Raw genomic sequence first — 18,157 nt, forward strand, 5'->3', positions numbered from 1 at the left:
CTCCCTTTAGTCTTCTTACACCTTACTACTGCCCAGGTACTCTTTGAGCCAGTGACTTTGGGATATTCCATCTCTCATTTGCAGCATTTTCTCTGGCCTGGGAGGCTTCACCAGGCTTCCTTCAAGTCCCAACTTCGATGACTTTGGACGAGTGAGTAGTTGATGACTTTGCGCAGCTCTGCCTCACTTAAATCCAATTCACACGAAAGTCAAGACATCACCTCTTGATGTCATTGGCCCTTTTTGGTTGATGGGGGGGGGTAGGGGGTGGAGGCAATCGAAGTTAAGTGACTTGCCCAAAGCCACACAGCTAGTAAGTGTCTAAAGCCAACCCGAGGCCTCCTGACTCCAGGGCCAGCACTTGATCCCCTGAATCACCTAGCTGCCCTCATTGGTCCTCTTCGAAAATGTAGGACTGGGGCAGCTAAGTGGCACAGTGGATAGAGTAGCGGCCCTGGATTCAGGAGGACCTGAGTTCAAATCTGACCTCAGACACTTGACACTTATTAGCTGTGTGAACCTGGGCAAGTCACTTAACCCTCATTGCCCCGCAAAAAAAGAAAAGATAGGACCAAAAGCAAGTGCCAACTAAAATCTTATCTTTTACAAGCCTTTCCCAACCCCTTTTAATTCTAGTACCCTCCCTCTATTAATTATTTCCTATCTATCCTGCATATGACTTGCTTATACATATTTGCTTGCATGTTGTGTCCCCAATTAGATTGTGACCTTGACCACAGGGACTCTTTTGTCTTTCTTTATATCTCTAGCATTTAGCACAGTCCCTGACACATAGTAAGTGCCTAATAAAAGCTAACTGGCTGAGAGGCAGTAATGCCTGGGTTCATACTGGATTATGTGACCCAGGAACCTCGGGAGAGAAGCCCACTGCCGAGACTTCTCTCTGAGACTCTTAGCTTTCTGAGAAGGTGCTGATCTGCATTGATTGAGGAGGTTCCTTTCAGGAACGAATATTTATTGACCAATGGAATACACCAAGCCACCTCTTAATTTAACAGGCCTTTTCTTGAGCGCCAACTGTGTGTTGCACTACATTGGGCATTGTGGAATCTACGAAACACTGGGGAAAGGAGAGTAGTTGCTGAAGTGACTGGGATTAGGAGATATTAATGGCAATGAGCACGTTTAGAAGGAATCAGGAGCATGAAGGGGAGGTGGGAAAGAGATGGATGAAGTCATTCAAACACACCTAATTGGAGGAATGCACTTTGTAAAGTTCAAAGTCTGCAAACAGCCATCTCAGATCCGAGCCACAAGGAAGGCACCCTGCAGTCTAACGAGGATCCTTCTAGGACAAGAGTTCCTGGCTTCTTGTGTGTCATTTAAATGCATAAAATCAAATACAGAGGATCCCAGAGGAAACCAACTACCATAGCAAAATACAGTTAGAAGAAGGGCGGTTAAGACCTGAACCTCAGATTTAGAACTGTTCTCAAACAGAAAGATTTTCAAGTCGTTTAAACAGTATGAAATCTGAAGTATGGAGAACCAACATTTTGTCATTTGAAAGTAATTAGCCTGATGATACCTTTCTAATAGCATCTTTTTTTGGGGGGGTGGGGCAATGGGGGTTAAGTGACTTTCCCAGGGTCACACAGCTAGTGTCAAGTGTCTGAGTCCGAATTTGAACTCAGGTCCTCCTGAATCCAGGGCCAGTGTTTTATCCACTGCGCCACCTAGCTGCCCTCTAATAGCATCTTGGTAGCCACACCTCCTCTGGCTGGCTGCCCAACAGCTATGGTCTATCTGGGGGTTGTCCTTTGTTGTACGGCTATGCCAAAAGGAGAGGTCTAGAGTTCTGGGTGGCTCTGACATCTTCCCAGGGACTTGAACCCATCCTTGACCAGCTGTAAAGGTTCATTGGTTCCACTTACCCCATAAAGAATGATTCCCAAAATGAACCCAGCCCAGCTAAGGTCCCTTAGACCAGGAATGCCCTTTTCCTAGACAAGAAGCCAAGAACAGTGGTGGGAAATCTGCACTGTAGCCCATACTCGACTAGCATGTGGTGACAAATTCTCTGTGCCAACCCCCAGCATTTATGTCTGGGAACAGTTAGAAGCACCCAGGTGCACCTCAACTGCCATAATCACGTCTGGCTCTTCTGCCTCAGAATCTGCCATGTGTACAGTGTACATTTCCTTTTCAAAAATGAAAAAAAAAAAATACATCAGACAAGCAGCATCTTTAAGGGTTAAAAGCTGCTTTGCACCCAGCTGCCCATCATTTTTTGTGACTAAAGTCACTAACAGAGGAGCCAACCTGGACATTGAAGGGAAGGAAACCAAGCCCAGAGGCCCAAGTCAGCCTTCTCTTTCTATCAGCTTCAGAATCGGGGCAGCCTCATCCATTTAGCCAGCAACCATCTCCATGGTATAGTTAGATGGGACCTAAGAAACTGAAAAGAAGAATTTGAAGAATCATGTGATGAGCCTTAAGAACAACATGTGCTGACTCCTACTGTGTCAATGAAAACAACCTTGAACTGCAACAAAACTCAGTTTGTGTGTCCCTGCCAATGGAAAAAGGACGTGCCATCTCTGTGAGAGTGGCAGCATTTCTGAGCCAGACGTTAGCAGAAAAAAACATCTCCACAGAAGAAGCAGTTTAATAAAGTAGAAAGGGGGCAGCTAGGTGGCACAGTGGATAGAGAACTGGCCCTGGAGCCAAGGACCTGAGTTCAAATCCGGCCTCAGACACTTAACACTTACTAGCTGTGTTACCTTGGGCAAGTCACTTAACCCCAATTGCCTCACCCCCCCCCCAATTTTTTTTAAATAAATAAATAAAGTAGAAAGGATCTAAGTGTATTGCAAAAGACCAGAGTCCTTGTCTTGGTTCTGCCATTCATGTGACTTTGGGTCAATGGCAGAACCTCTCTGTGCTTCAGATTCAAAATCACTAAAACCAAGAATTCAAGATCCTCCCCAATCTGATTCCATTATTTCATGCTGCTCCTCTTCACATATGCCACTGGGCTCCAGCCATATTCAATCACTTGCCCTCTCGAAAACTTCCCGTTTTCTCCTTATTCGAAGCTTTTGGCTCCGGAAGTTCTCTTACCTTCTTCCCTATCTCTTCCTATTGACCACCCACCCATCCAATTAAATTCATTCAATTCGACAACCATTTGTTTTGTGGTTGTTTAGTCATTTTTCAGTTGTGTCCAACTCTTTGTGACCCCATTTGGAATTTTCTTGGCAAAGAGACTGGAATGGTTTGCCACTTCCTCCACCAGCTCATTTTACAGATGAGGAAACTGAGGCAAACAGGGCGAAGTGTCTTGCTCAGGGTCACACAGCTGAGTGTCTGAGGTGAGATTTGAGTTCAGGAAGATGAGTCTTCTTGATTCCAGGCTTGGCACTCTATCCATATCCAGCCCTAGCTTCCCTAACCATTTATTAAACATCTACAATGCGCAAGACATGGTTAGATACTGTAGATATAAAGTGGTGGGGAGTAGTCCCTTCCCTCAAATAGCTTACATTCTACTCATTCTTCTATGGAAAAGCTAGGTGGTGAAGGGGATAGAGCACCGGACCTGGAGTCAGGAAGACCTCAATTCAGTTCTGGCCTCAGACACTGGCTGTGTAATTCTGGGCAAGTCACCCAAATGGGGACACAAAGACAGAACAACACTCTTCTACACCCAGCTCGGTCTTTCTCCTTCACTTCCTCAAAGAAGCCTTCCCCAAACTGTAAGTTTCCCTCTCATCTCAAGTCTGAGCACTGTGCACATCTTTTATGCATTAATCAAGTTACTTTGCATTATAGTCATTTGTGTATAACCTATCACTTCAAATCTGCTCTAAGCTCCCTGAGGACAGAGACCCTGGCTAGTTTACTTATATATCTACCTCACCCAGCCCAATGTCCATATAATAGGTGTTTGTTGAGTGAAACAATGATCATAGATTTTTTTAACAGCTAGATGTATCTGAAAGGTCAACCGGTCCAACGCCTAATTTTATTGAATTTGTACTTCCCCCACAATCCATCATGCCCCCCTCAGAGAGTTCCTACCCTGTCTGCATGGCACCATTTCTCCAATAGAAACAAGCTTCTCTTGAATGTCCACATAGCACTTTTGGGGAGACTTCAGTGACATCCTATGAAATTCCCATTAAGAAAGTGGAGTTCAGGGGCAGCTAGGTGTCGCAGGGGATAAAGCACCAGCCCTGAATTCAGAAGTACCTGAGTTCAAATCCGGCCTCAGACACTTGACACTTACTAGTTGTGTGACCCTGGGCAAATCACTTAACCCCCATTGCCCTGCAAAAACAAAAAACAAAAAAAAGAAAAAGAAAGAAAGTGGAGTTCAGGGAGCAGCTAGGTGGTGTAGTGGATAAAGCACCCACCCTGGATTCATGATGACTTGAGTTCAAATCCAGCCTCAGACACTTGACACTTACTAGCTGTGTGACCCTGGGCAAGTCACTTAACTCTCACTGCCCCACAACCCACCCCCCCCCAGAAGAAACTGGAGTTTGGAGAGCAGCTGGGTGGTGTAGTGGATAAAGCACCTGCCCTGGATTCAGGAGAACCTGAGTTCAAATCCAGCCTCAGACACTTGACACTTACTAGCTGTGTGACCCTGGGCAAATCACTTAACCCTCATTGCCCCACCAAAAAAAAAATTGGAACTCAAAGCTTCCCCCCCCCCAAAATGTGAAAAAATAGTTTTTAAGAAAGAAAGAAAGAAAAGGGGGCAGCTAGGTGGCACAGTGGATAAAAGCACTGGCCCTGGATTCAGGAAGACCTGAGTTCAAATCCGACCTCAGACATTTGACACCTACTGTGTGACCCTGGGCAAGTCACTTAATTCTCACTGCCCTGCAAGTAAGAAGGAAGGAAGGAAGGAAGGAAGGAAGGAAGGAAGGAAGGAAGGAAGGAAGGAAGGAAGGAAGGAAGGAAGGAAGGAAGGAAACAAACTGGAGTTTGGCATCATTAGCTAGCTCACCTCATGGCTATATGGTTGGTATTCCTAGACAAAAGATTGCCAACAGATTCTCCCTCCTGAAAGAGGAGCAGGTGAATGATGGCTAGTCGGTTGATCTGCCTAGAGTTTTCAGCCAAAGCTTCTTAGGCTGCAGAAGACTAAGCCCTATGCCACAAGAAGCCAGCTTTGCCAACAATCTGCTGAATGACCTTGGAGGGCCACATAACAAGGGGTAATGGAAAGAACTGTCCATTCAGATTCAGTGGGGCACTGTAGTGCACAAAGCACTGGGCATGGAGTCAGAGGATTTCTGGATTCAATTCCCGGCTCTTGCTACTTAACTCCACGTGTGTCACTTCCCCTCTTTTGACTTCCATTTCATTGTCTTGAAGACAAAGGAGCTGGGCATCATAAATTCATTAGAGGAACAAAGAAAAGATTGCCTTTAAGATCTGTGGAGAACAGTAGTAAATGACACTAGTAATGTAGTGTTTGATAAACCCAAAGACTCTAGCTTCTGGGATAGGAACTCAGTATTTGACAAAAACTGCTGGGAAAACTGGAAGATAGTATGGCAGAAATTAGGCATAGACCAACATCTTATACCTTATACTAAAATAAGGTCAAAATGGGTACCTGATTTAGACATAAGAGGTGATACCATAGGTAAATTAGGAGAGGAAGGAATAGTCTACCTTTCAGATCTTATGACCAAACAAGAGATAGAGAATATTATGAAATGCAAAATGGATGATTTTGATTACATTAAATTAAAAATGTTTTGTACAACAGAAGCAATGCATCCAAAATTAGAAGGGATCCAGAAAGCTGGGAAACAATTTTTATGACCAGTACTTCTAATAAAGGCCTCATTTCTAAAACATATAGGGAATTAAATCAAATTTATAAGAATCCAAGTCATTCCCCAATTGGGAAATGATCAAAGGATATGAACAGGCAGTTTTCTGATGAAGAAATCAAAGCTAACTATTCCCATGTGAAAAAATTCTCTAAATCACTACTGATTAGAGAGATGCAAATTAAAACAACTCTGAGGTACCACCTGACACCTATCAGATTGGCTAACATGACAAAAAAGGAAAATAATGAATTTTGGAGAAGCCGTGGGAAAATTGGAACACTAATGCATTATTGGTGGAGCTGTGAACTGATCCAACCATTCTGGAGAGCAATTTGGAATTATGCCCAAAGGGCCATAAAGCTGTGCATACCCTTTGACCCAGCAATACCACTTTTGAGTCTTTTTCCCAAGGAGATCATAGAAAAGGGAAAAGTACCCACATGTTCAAAAATATTTATAGCTGCTCTTTTTGTGGTGGCAAGGAATTGGAAATTGAGGGGTTGCCCATCAGTTGGGGAATGGCTGAACAAGTTGTGGTATATGAATGTAATGGAATTCTATTGTGCTGCAAGAAACGATGAGCAGGAGAAGTTCAGAGAAACCTGGAAGGATTTGCATGAACTGATGATGAGTGAGATGAGCAGAACCAGAAGAACATTATACACAGTATCATCAACATTACGTGTTGATTAACTGAGAAAGACTGGATTCTTCTCACCAATACAATGGTACAAGAAAGTTCCAGAGGACTCATGATGGAAAAGGCTCTCCAAATCCAGAAAAAAAACCTGTGGAATATGGATGCTGATTGAACCATACTATTTCTTTTATTTTTGGTGCTGTTGTTTTTCTATTTTGAGGTTTTTCCTTATTCCTCTGATTCTTCTCTTATAGCATGACTGATGCAGAAATATGTTTAATGTTGTTATGTATATATATATATATATATATATATATATATATATATATATATATACACACACACACACACACACACACACACATATAAAACCTATATCGGATTGCCTGCTGTCTGGGGGACGGGGGGGGGGGGGAGGGAGGGAGAAAAATTGGAAATCGGAAATCTTATGTAAACAAATGCTGAAAGCTATCTTTACATGTAACTGGAAAATGATAAAATACTTTTATTTAAAAAAAGATCTGTGGAGAAGAGAAGACTTCATGATGAAACAAGGGATAAAGAGGATCCCAGAAGATAAAATTCGAAGGAAAGCTGGTAACTGGGGGGAGATATGTACAGAAACTGTCTGATAAAGACATTATTTCCAAAACATAAGGAACTGCTTCAAATTTATAACCAAAACACCATTCCCCACCTGATAAATGGTCAAAGGATACGAACAAGTTTTCAGAAAAAGAAACCCATTCTCAATATGATGTGTGAAAAAGCCTCCAAATCACTAATAATTATAGAAACACAAATCAAATCTATCCCATTGGCCAAGTTGACAAAAAAGAAAAATGACAAATGTTTGGAAGGACTGTGGGAAAATAGGTCCGTTAATATTCTGTTGTTGGAAATGTACATTTGTCCTGCCACTGTGGAAAGCTGTGCCCCAAAAGTTACTAAATTGCTTATGTCCTTTGATCCAGTGATACCACTATGAGGTCCACATCCTAAAGAAATCGAAGAAAGGCAGGGGACTCAAATGTACAAAACAATTATAGCAGCTCTTTTTCTGGTGGCAAAGGACTGGAAACTAAAGTGGGGAAGACCTATCAATTGGTGACTAGCTGACCAAATTATGGCATATGAATATGATGGAATGCTACTGTTTTGTAAGAAATTATCAAGGGGATGGTTTCGGAGAAACCTCAAAAGACTTGTATGAACTGATGTTGAGTGAAGTGAGCAGAACTAGTAGAAAAATATATATAAAAACCTTCAACGTTGTAAAGAGACACAACTTTTAAGGGCCTAAGAACTCTATTTAATGCAATGACCAATCATGATTCCAGAAAGCTCATGGTGAAACATGTTACCCACTTCAAAGAGGTTGATGAATTTAGGATGTTAACTTGAACATATAATAATGTATGGGATTTTGGACATGTCCAATGTAGGAATTTTGCTTGACTGCAAAGTTATAAAGGTTTTATTTTTCTTTCTTTTTCAAGGGGGGAAGGAATAGAGAAAAAATAAGTTTTTTATTAATATGGTTTTTTTATTAAAATTAGTGGCTTGTACTAGGCAATTCCTTAGTTTCCTTTTATCTCTAAATCTATGATCCTATGTCAATTTCTTTTTGTTTTAAAATATTTTATTACCAATTGACCAAGCATTTTTGTTATTATTTAATTACCAATAAACATTTATTAATCACCAAGTATGTGCCATGCACGGTGCAAGTTGCCAGGGATACAAAAACAAAGAATGAAATAGTCTATGCCCTCTCTACTTATTGCAAAAAATAACAAAATAACTCATGCCCCAATTATGATGATGATCAATTTGCTCTGCCCCCTTCCAATCCCTACTCCTTCGTTGCTGTTGTCTTTTCGATTGTAGTCAAGCCTGGCAAAGAGTTCTTTGAGGAAATCAGAGGCACAGATATGGGGAGGTTGTCAAGGAGAGACTAATGTTAGGTGGGGTACCTGTCTCAGAGCCCCTCACCACCAGAAGCTTTGAGACCAAAGGTATATCCTTTATGGAGGGTCAATCTTCTCTCCAACCCCATTCTCCCCTATCTCCCAGAGCTATTCTTTTTGGGGGGCCCACAGTTCACTCTGTCCTAAGGAGGCAAGGAGGCAGCTATGGGAAAAAAAATCCAGTCACAGTGCCACCCAAACACATTTTTAAGCCACCTCAAGCCCAGGTAGGGGCCATTTGGCCTTGAAAGGACAAGACTTCCCGAACTTCCTGTATAATACCTTCCCCTGCCAGGAAGGATCCAAGTTTACAACTCTTATGAATGGCCAGTGCCTCAGAACCTTCTCCTTGGAGTTTCTGACACCTTAGTCAGAACACATCATCTCTTTCCATTAGACTACCCTGTTTCAAAGGGTCATTGGGAGGCAAGTGCTTTGTAATCAATGAAGTGCTGTGTAAATATAAGCTTATCATGAGTACTATTATTTTGTTGTTGTTGTTGTTATTCTCTTCCCCAGTAGATTAGACTGGGGGTGCTGAACCTCTTTTGATAATATGTTGAAGCTCATAGATCTCTCAGAGGAATGTTTTTAAATGCACAAAATGAGCTACATCAGATTACAAAGGAGAGCACTTATGTTGAAATGTAGTTATCAAAATATGTGTAAGAAAAAAGTCCATAGGCCCCAGGTTAAGTTAAACCTCTAAATTAGACATTTTTTTGAGGGTAGATAACCAGCCTTGCTCAACTTGTACTTCTCCCTTCCCAACCAGTGCCTAGCATGGTGCCTTCCACCTTGTGAGCAAGAGGAAAGGGAATAAGCATTTATTAATCACTTACTATGTGCCAGGCACTGTTAAGCACTTACATATTATCTCATTTGATCTTCACAACAACTCTTCGAGGTAGATGTTGTTATTTTATCATTGCTATTTTATAGATGAGGAGACTGAGGTAGATGGAGATTAAGTGACTCACCCAGTGTCATACAGCTAGTAAGTGTCTGAAGGATTTGAATTCAAGTTTTCCTGACTCTACCCACTGGGCCATCCAGATGCCCATTGGTGAGTTCTTCCCTCCCTCTTACACTTTTTCAATCTATTTTATGTGTTGTCTCTCTGTGCCCATCATTAGAGTGTAAGCTCCTTGAGGACAGGAACTGTTTTTCATTTTGCTTGTGTTTGTAGCTCCAGTCCAGTGCTTCATACACAGTAAGTACTTAATGGTGTTTATTGACATTGAATGGACATTGAGCTTAAATCTGCCTCTGAAACTCCCTTCTCCCCCAATCTGCTTTCTCAGCTCCTCCTCCCCCTCCACGACACCCATGATTCTTCCTTTGGCCAGTAGTGGCTTTGACCCTTCTACATGACAGCCCTCCATATTTTTCAAGACAGTTTTATTATCATGCCCTTTTCTGGTGTAGGTTAAACATGCCCACGGCCTCCAGTGCTTCCTGGTATGGCATGGTCTTCAATATTCTTGACAACTCATGCTCTTCCGAACATTTTCCAATTTTCCAACGGTTTGATCCCATGTTGGCCAGGGTGAACTCAACGTCATACACCAACCCACCTTTGTCCATGCCCACCAGCTTTGAGATATTGCCCTGGGCTTCCTAAAATGCTACACCGAATGCCCATGCTCCAGAACTGACTTGACCCAGACTATACGACATCTCTCTTAATGTGACCTCGTGGAGCATTAACCCTTCTGACTTCTGGGGTAAATCTTGACCAAGTTGGGAAATTGCTGTTACACCAAAGTGACTTCCCCCTCATTCCCCAATGAGCCAGAAAGAATTCATAGTAATCCTAGGCAAAAAAAGAAAAAAAGAAAAGAAAGAAAGAAAAGAAAAAGAAAAAAAGGCATGATCAATATACTCAATTCAGTTAACCTGAGTTTACTAGATTAAAGGTTTGTATTGGGTAAAAATAACAGCTGGAATGTGTTTCAATCTAAGATTTGCAAAAGCACTTTAAAGAATACCTTATCTGATCACCCCCCCTTCTGAACAGTCTCTTCTTCTCTTGTCTTCCACAACAATACTCTCTCCTGGTTCGCCTATCTGTTTCATCACTCCTTTTTAAGCTTCCTCTGATTGACGTTTATCTATATCCTGCCACCTGACAGCTAGGGCTTCCCAGGTCTCTGTCTTCAGCCCATCTTTCCATTTGACATACATATGTCATAGACTTTTGCTTCCCTTCTTCTAAAAACAGATGAACTCCTCTCCCCTCCTCTTCTCTCTCTTCTCCCCTCCCGTACTCTCCCCTCCCCTTTTCTACTCTCCTCTCACCTCCAGTCCCTCTCCTTCTATTCCTCTTTCCCTCCTTCCCTCCCCCCTCCCTCTCTGTCTCTGTCTGTCTCTCTGTCTTTCTGTGTCTTTGTCTCTTTCTCTCTCTGTCTCTCTCTCCCCCTCCCTCCCTTGCCCCCCCTTCCTTAATTTAAGCTATTTATTATGGTGAAGGAAGGGAGGATCCATTCCCAATTCTCTTTATGATACCTTTCTCTTTCCCCTGACTCAGAGGATTGAAATAAGATCAGCAATCACAAAACACTCTGTTGCTATAAATGGGAGAAAATGATCATCCCAATGCAACAACCTCTCAGGGACCGTCCCATTTCTGTTGTACAGGAATTTTGTCATAGTGAACGTTTGAAATGTCATCCATTGGCTGACACTTGGAAATGCTATTAAAAAGATTATTTTGGGGGGGCGGCTAGGTGGCGCAGTGGATGAAGCACCGGCCCTGGATTCAGGAGGACCTGAGTTCAAATCCGACCTCAGACACTTGACACTTACTAGCTGTGTGACCCTGGGCAAGTCACTTAACCCCCATTGCCCCGCCACAAAAAAAAAAGATTCTTCTTGGTCATATTATCTAACCTGCATCAATATATTAGCACTATTTAATTCGATTTGAAAAACGATGCCCTTAGGGCAGCTAGATGGCGCAGTGGATAGAGCACCGGTCCTGGAGTCAGGAGGACTAGAGTTCAAATCCGGCCTCAGACACTTAATACTTACTAGCTGTGTGATCCTGGGCAAGTCACTTAATCCCAATTGCCACACACACACACACACACACACACAGACAACCAAACAAAAAAAGGAACAACGATGCTCTTAATATGCATTTTCTCTCCATTTTTCTATCGCATATGTAAAGGGGCAAAAGGAGAAAGGAAATGAGTGTCTTTTTTCTTTTAAAAAGTTGCTCGTTTTTGAGTCTTATCTTTGCTCTCAGTCCCAATAGTTACTTACGATCTCCTTGCTTTCTTGATTTTTAATGAAAAGTTTGAAGTATCTTAGGGACATTGAGAGCAAAGCAGACAATTTGTAAGATTTGTACTGGAAGAAGGGAATTGATTCTAAGATGTCTTCAGGGAAGTTACAAACCTTGAAATCCCGCCCCACCCCCCACCCCCCACGCCCAGGGTTTTTCAAGATGTGTATGCAGCACTGCTTAATGTATTCAATGTTCTTGGTATAATTTCAAGACATTTTTTACTTCAAGCTCGCAGGTGTGCAAAGGAAGTTCATCTCTTGTGTAACTTTTGGCCGTTTCTTTAGAAACTTGGATGGCAAGAGATTTCCTTTTATTTCAACTTGTCGTCTTCTGCATTTTCTTTCAGATTAAACCTTTTCTGCAAGTAGAGAGGAGAGAGGAGAGAATTGTTTTTGTCTTTTTTGTGTTTGTCTTTTATTTTAGTAATTCTCTAGTCAACGCAACGGATATTAATTTTAAACTATATACAGGGCACCGTGCTAGGTACTTAACAAAGTTTAGATAACAGATTCCTATTCTCTTGCAGCTGTTATGGGGGGGTGTCACAGTGATTATAGGTTGTTGGGGGTTTTTTGGTGTTTGTGGTTTGTGTTTTTGTTTGTTTTTGTTTTTTTTAAAGCACGATACTTTCATCCCAGTGCTGCAAAACAAAGTTCATCCAGAGAGATTGCACTTGCTCCTTTGAGGGGGGAAGGGAGGGCGGGCGCGGGGCGGGGGAAGTGTTGAGAGAAGGCTTCCTGGAGAAGGTCGCGATTTGGACTTTAAAGGATGGATTCAACCAACCGAGAGGGAAAGGAAGCACCCTAAGAACCGCGAACAGTCTGAGTAAGGCTGGCAGGGAAGTGGGGGGAAATGGTCAGCCAGAGTGTGAACATCATTTTAAAAAGACAAAGGTGGGAAAGTATCAGAGCAGTGATTAGGGACTCCAGCTTCTCCAATCAAAAGGCAAACTAAGTCTCCACGTTTCTCGTCTTATACCCGAAATACCATTTCTGTAAACATTTGATTATCCTAAAATCCCGTTACTTTGCTCCTCGTTAATTAATAAATGGCGCCAATTCAGACAACAGTTTACCTTTAGGTGTCTAGGAAAACAAGGGCTTGCTATGCAAATCACTCGGCATGCTTAAACAGGAATCCCCAGGGAATTTTAAATCTATTTCAAGAAGTCTATTTTGATTGTCTACGATGAGGGAGGAAAAATGCTTTATGCAATTCCCAACCACCTACGTACTACCGACTGCAAGACTGATTACAAATCATTCTTATACTTTCTTTAAAGGAAGTGGCCCACAGACCTGCTCTAAGGCAATATTCTGCCTCGTTCCTGTGTAGCTTCGCCGAAAGTTACACTCCTCGATTTCTTTGAAAGGGTGTCTTACGTGTGTGTGTGTGTGTGTGTGTATGTGTGTGATTTTGCAGAAAAGAAGAGCAAAACCTTTGCCCTCAAAATCCAGCTTTGAAGACTTACTTACTCTGCGCCAAATCACTGAACAGAATTTAATTTCATTCAGTGGGTAGGGCGATCTCGGCGACATTACCCTACCCACTACGAACTCAATCAAATTACGAATGGCCTTCGGGGAAAACAGTACATGGCGACGGAAATCAGTTAATTTGGGTCACAGTCTACAAACACCTAATTATGTTTGACGCTTTTCTGTTTGATTAAGGGAGTCAATATCACTAAATCTTAGAAGGTCTGGACCGGAAAGTATCTCAAAAATAATCTAAGCTAACCCCCTCAATTGGCAGGCGGAGAAACTAAGGTCTAGAGAGAAGTGATTTGTCCAAGGTCACACAGCCAGCCCGAGAAGGACCAGGTTGCATGACTCCTGAGCCTTAAGATATCAGGCTCCGCATTCATTCAAAAAAATATTTATTGAGTATCTACTGTATTAAAACACTGTGCTAGACATGTGTTGGACAAGTTTACAATTCTGAGGCGGGAGGTTGGGAGAATAGGAAGAACTTTGTTCAAATCTGAACTCTTGAAGCTGTGTGAGTTTGTATCAAGTTCCCCTAGAATATGAGTTCCCAGAAGGCAAGGACGGTTTTTGTCTTTCTTTGCATCCCTAGAGTTTAGCACCGTGCCTGATGCATAATAGGCGCTTACTGGAATTGAATTGATCAAACTTAATTTTCCTCGGGTGTAAAATGTTCATACATTCATTCAACAAGCATTTATTAAACGTCTATTGTGTACAGGACAGGGTTCAGAGCTTAGCACAGTGCCTAGCACATAGTAGGTACCTAATAAATGCTAGTGGAGTTGACTGCTAGGCTCTGAGTATACAAAGACCAAAACGTGGACGTCCGATTGACAAGGCTTCAGTCTGTGTATGAAGCTGTAGCACATACCAAAGACGCCTGCGGTTGTTAATGGACTTTTGGCAGAGCCAGGCGGGCACTCTCCCATCTATTTGGAGGAGTAGGGAAGGGGGCAGGGCTGGGCACTCTGCACGTGGTCGCTGGGGGCTGGGGGCGCGGCCCCTTACTTCCTATCCCCTTCCCCAACACGCGCAGGTTCCCCGTCTCTGGCCCCCCCGCACTCAGCTCTGGGACTAGTCCGGCTCGTCTCGTGGGGTCAGCTGAGGAGCCGGTGTCACTTGCTGCCCCCGCGTTCCCCGCCTGGCCTGGGTGACTCGGGCTCCAGGAGCAGGCACGGCCTTTAATTTTACAGCTTTGACCGCCGTCTCCTCGAGATACGTGCGAGCTTGCCTCCAAGGTCCTCGCAAGAAGGTAGCACGCGGGTGTATCTGTGCGCGCTGGTGCGTGTGCTCGCGGGTGGCTTTGCTGGGCCCCCGCCCGCCCCCTGCCCCGTACCCGGGCAGGGACTTAAGAGCTGCTCTCCGCTGGGGGCTCGCGGCTCGCCCACCCTTTCCAAATTTAGCCATTACCTAAATCCGAAGGGAAATGAGCAAACCTCTAGGATGGGGCGTCAAGGTATTTTCAGCTCTGCTGGGCGTATTTATCCCGAAGTGTTTCCACAACAAGTTATTTCGGGGGCTGCGGGGCCGCTCCGGCTCCCTTCAGACTTTAGCCCTTCAGATCAACCCTGTAATAGCTAGTGTGATAATGAGGGCCCCCAGACTGGGGGTGGTGGGAGGAGGGGCGGCCTCAGAGCCCTCAGGCTTTCGGGTGCTGCAGGTCCGGGGAACATTGGGAGCCTTCAGGAGCCTGGGGGTGGGTGGGAAGTGGACTGCAGTCAGGAGAGGGGGCTGGAAGGCTGAGCTCCCCACCCCCCATGTGGAGGGAAGTTTAGCTCCCCCAGCCTTGAAGGGGCTGCAGGCCCGGGGAGCTTCAGAGCCCCCAGGAACCTAGGTGGGAGTAGGAGGTGGATTTCAGACTGAGAGGGGTTCAGATCCCCGGGCTCGGGGGGTGGGTGGGTACGCGGATTTCGGAAATGTTGGCAGGAGGGGGCCGGCAAGATTGGGGGGAGGCCGAAGCCATCAGAGGAAGAGGCAAGGGTACGAGTTCCGAGGTGTTTCCCTCGGGCTCCTTACTCTTCCCCTTCCTCCTCCTCCTGGTCCTCCTGCGCCGCCTGAGTCAATCTGTGTCCTGAATCTGTAACTTGTTCTCGCTTCGGAAGTCGCACTCGGGGCCAAGAATAGTTCAGTTTCTTTCGTGTCATTTTCAGAGCCCAGTGTTAACCCATTCTCCTCCCTCCCCTCCTCCCCTCCATCAGCCAGTCAAGAGCAATAAGCCGAGGAGGAAAGTGGGAGGAGGGACCCAGGCCTCCCTAACCTCGGCCTCTGCACCTTGCGCAGAGCCTGCGCTTCGGCACCCTGGTGGCCCTGAGACCAAAGGAATTGAGGGGGGAGGGGGACAAGTCTGACTCCTGGGGCTCTGGTCTGGGGGGGGGGCTGTGAGGAGTGACTGCAAGCCTGACTCGGGCGGGGGGGGGGGGGCCGGGGGGCGGCGGCGATCGACTCAGAGCGGTCTGTGCGAGCGCGGCTCCCTAACGCTCAGGAAGTAGAAGTTTGTGGTTTTGGGGGCTGAGCTCGGAAGGAGTTTTGAAAGAAAGGAAAAAAAAATTAAAAAGGCAACCAGAGAGCGCGCGATCTTCCACAGAGAGAGACTCCGTCTGAAAGGGGTCTGGAGAGAGCTGCGGCTCCAGGCTGCGGCCCCGTGCGTGGTAAGCGTCTCCCTTCGTGCTTTTCTGCGCCTCCAGCTGGGGCTCCGGGGCGGCAGCAGTGCGGTGGGGGAGGCACGGGAAGGGAGGAAAGGGGCCAGACCGGACTGCGGATCCCTGGGGTAGCGCCCCAGCACTCCATCCGTCGGGTGACCAAGTGGGAGCATTCCCCTCCATGCCCGGACCTCGGGGCGCGTGAAAGAGGGTGTGCGTCCCTATCCGCCCGCGCCCCTGCGCTCCGGAAGTTTCACAGTGCCCAGCTGCAGGCTCTGCTCCCCGAATCTTCTTGGCGAGCCCAAGGAGCTCCCTGGCTTGTTTGAGGCGCCACACCCCTTCCTCTGCCCTTCTCCTGGGATGGAAGAATGGGGAGGTATTGGGGGAGTGGGGGCAGCGTACCGGGAGGTCTGTGCGTGTGTGCGGGGGTACAGGGGGAGGCCCACCTAAGGGAAAGGAGCCGCCCCCTTCACTTCCTCCGACTCCTCGGTTCCCGGGGAGCGGTGGGTTCAGGAGTCTTGGAGGTGTATGAAAACTTGGTCATCCGGGCCCTGGAAGGAGGGCTCTGGAAATCTTCTGGGCCCTTTTAGCTGCCTTGTTCAGAGAGACCTGAGTCCTTGCCTCCCCCGCCCTCCCCCCAGCGACGCCAGCTGCACCCTGGAGGCCTCCTTCCCACGGCTTGTATCTGTGGCCTTGGACGGCCGCCGACAGGGCTTGGGGAAAGAGAGAGGGAGTCCCAAGCAGCAGGGCTCTGCCCCGGGTCCCCAGAAGACCGAGTCTTGGCTTCTCCTTCCGTCCTCATCCCGCCAACCCAAGGGAGCACCCGTCCACTGCCCTGAGTGGGCATCTCCGACAGCGAATGCCAGTGGAAAAGCAAGGCAGAAACAGGATATATGGCTGGCTAGGCCTGGCCTTGGGGGATGCCCTCTAAATGGGTCCAGATTAGGGTGAGAGGAACGACTTTTCTTGAAAACATATCAGGGTAGCTCCGAACCACCGCTGGAATCTGGGGAACAACGGAAGTCGGGAGCGTAAGAGACAAAGGTCCGGATCAGGCCTCCCCTTGCTGAATTCTCTCCGCCTACTTGTCCCGCACTGCACCTCCTTAAGGATGCTTTGAAAGGCGGGTTCACGGGTACTGTGGGATTCGACTATCTATCTCTCCCTCCCAGGGTGACCGCTGTTCAAAGACGCCTTTCGTTGGTCTTTCGTTTTTCTTCGATTTCAATTTTTGTTCGTGGAGCTGGCTAGCTAGGAGTTGGTTGTGGGTATGCAGTAGGATGTCAGTTCTTAAGCCCAAGGACTGTTTCACGTTGGCCTTTGCGTCTCCAGGGTCTGCCACTTAGCAGGCTGGGAATAAATGTTCGGTGAATCGAATTGACTTTGCTTCTTCTTTCTGGAGGGTCTGTTTGCTTCACCGACACAAGAAACGCAAGCAGAGGAAGAAGTGGTGTCCTTCCGCAAGGATTCCCAGGAAGAGACTTGATCACCAACCAGACCAGTGCAGGGACAGTACACGGATGGCCAGGTGTGTGTGTGTGTGTGTGTGTGTGTGTGTATGATTTGTGGCACTGAGGGGGAAACAGCATCTCTCTGAACAGGTTTATAATCTTAGAAAGGAGAGTGTTTTCGAAATATTTCCCTCTCCCCCCAGTTATCCTTTCCTCTAAAGCCAATGCACCCTCGTAGCAGGATAGAGTGGAGAGGAGAGGGGATGGGGGTTGGGAGAGAGAAAATTCTATCTTCCAACTCAGACTAATCCTCTACTTTTACCAACTGTGTTTTCCGACCTGGAGGGTTTAGGACACATTACTGAGCCTGGACTGTGAGGGTTGGTATTGTTTAAAAGATGGTCACTGCAGTGGAGAGAGGGGACGCTGTCATGAGGGAAGGCTCGATGACAGGAGAAGGTCCCCCTGCCCCCAAGACAGAGGAGCACCCATCTGCTCGGATGTAGCAGCTTTTCTCCTCCCTTCTTTTTGATGTCCTAAGACTCCAAGCCTGGGACCTCCCTAGGGCTGGTCCATCGGGTGCCCCCTCGGGTAATGTGGAGGCGCACACGGGCCAGATTCGTTTTAAAGAGACCTCACCTGGTCAGACAAAGAGGAGTCCCGGGAGAAGGTGGAGGAGCTATCCATGCCCCCCTCTGCCCCCTTCCCTTCACTGTCCTCTTCAAGAGGCTACTCCTTACTCCCCATCCAATCCGCAGCTGGACTGTGGGGATAGGGTAAAGTGAATTGATCGTGGGTAAATGAGAGAGGGCCTTCGAGATCAGTCTGTCTCCCAGGCCTCTCCAGGCAG

General features: G+C 46.0%; 1 protein-coding gene across 1 annotated transcript in view; it reads left to right on the forward strand.

Moving 5' to 3' along the window:
* EVI5 (ecotropic viral integration site 5) overlaps positions 1-17,378 on the forward strand; it is a 251,225-nt gene extending 233,847 nt beyond the window's left edge. Inside the window, exon 20 of the mRNA XM_044001522.1 lies at positions 17,259-17,378. Within this exon, the coding sequence (XP_043857457.1) occupies positions 17,259-17,342 (84 nt within the window). The 3' untranslated portion in view covers positions 17,343-17,378. The remainder of the gene's footprint in view (positions 1-17,258) is intronic.
* The last annotated feature ends 779 nt before the right edge of the window (positions 17,379-18,157 follow it).

Source organism: Dromiciops gliroides, chromosome 4 (assembly GCF_019393635.1).
Source record: "Dromiciops gliroides isolate mDroGli1 chromosome 4, mDroGli1.pri, whole genome shotgun sequence".
In the NCBI taxonomy this organism is placed as follows: Eukaryota; Metazoa; Chordata; class Mammalia; order Microbiotheria; family Microbiotheriidae; genus Dromiciops; species Dromiciops gliroides.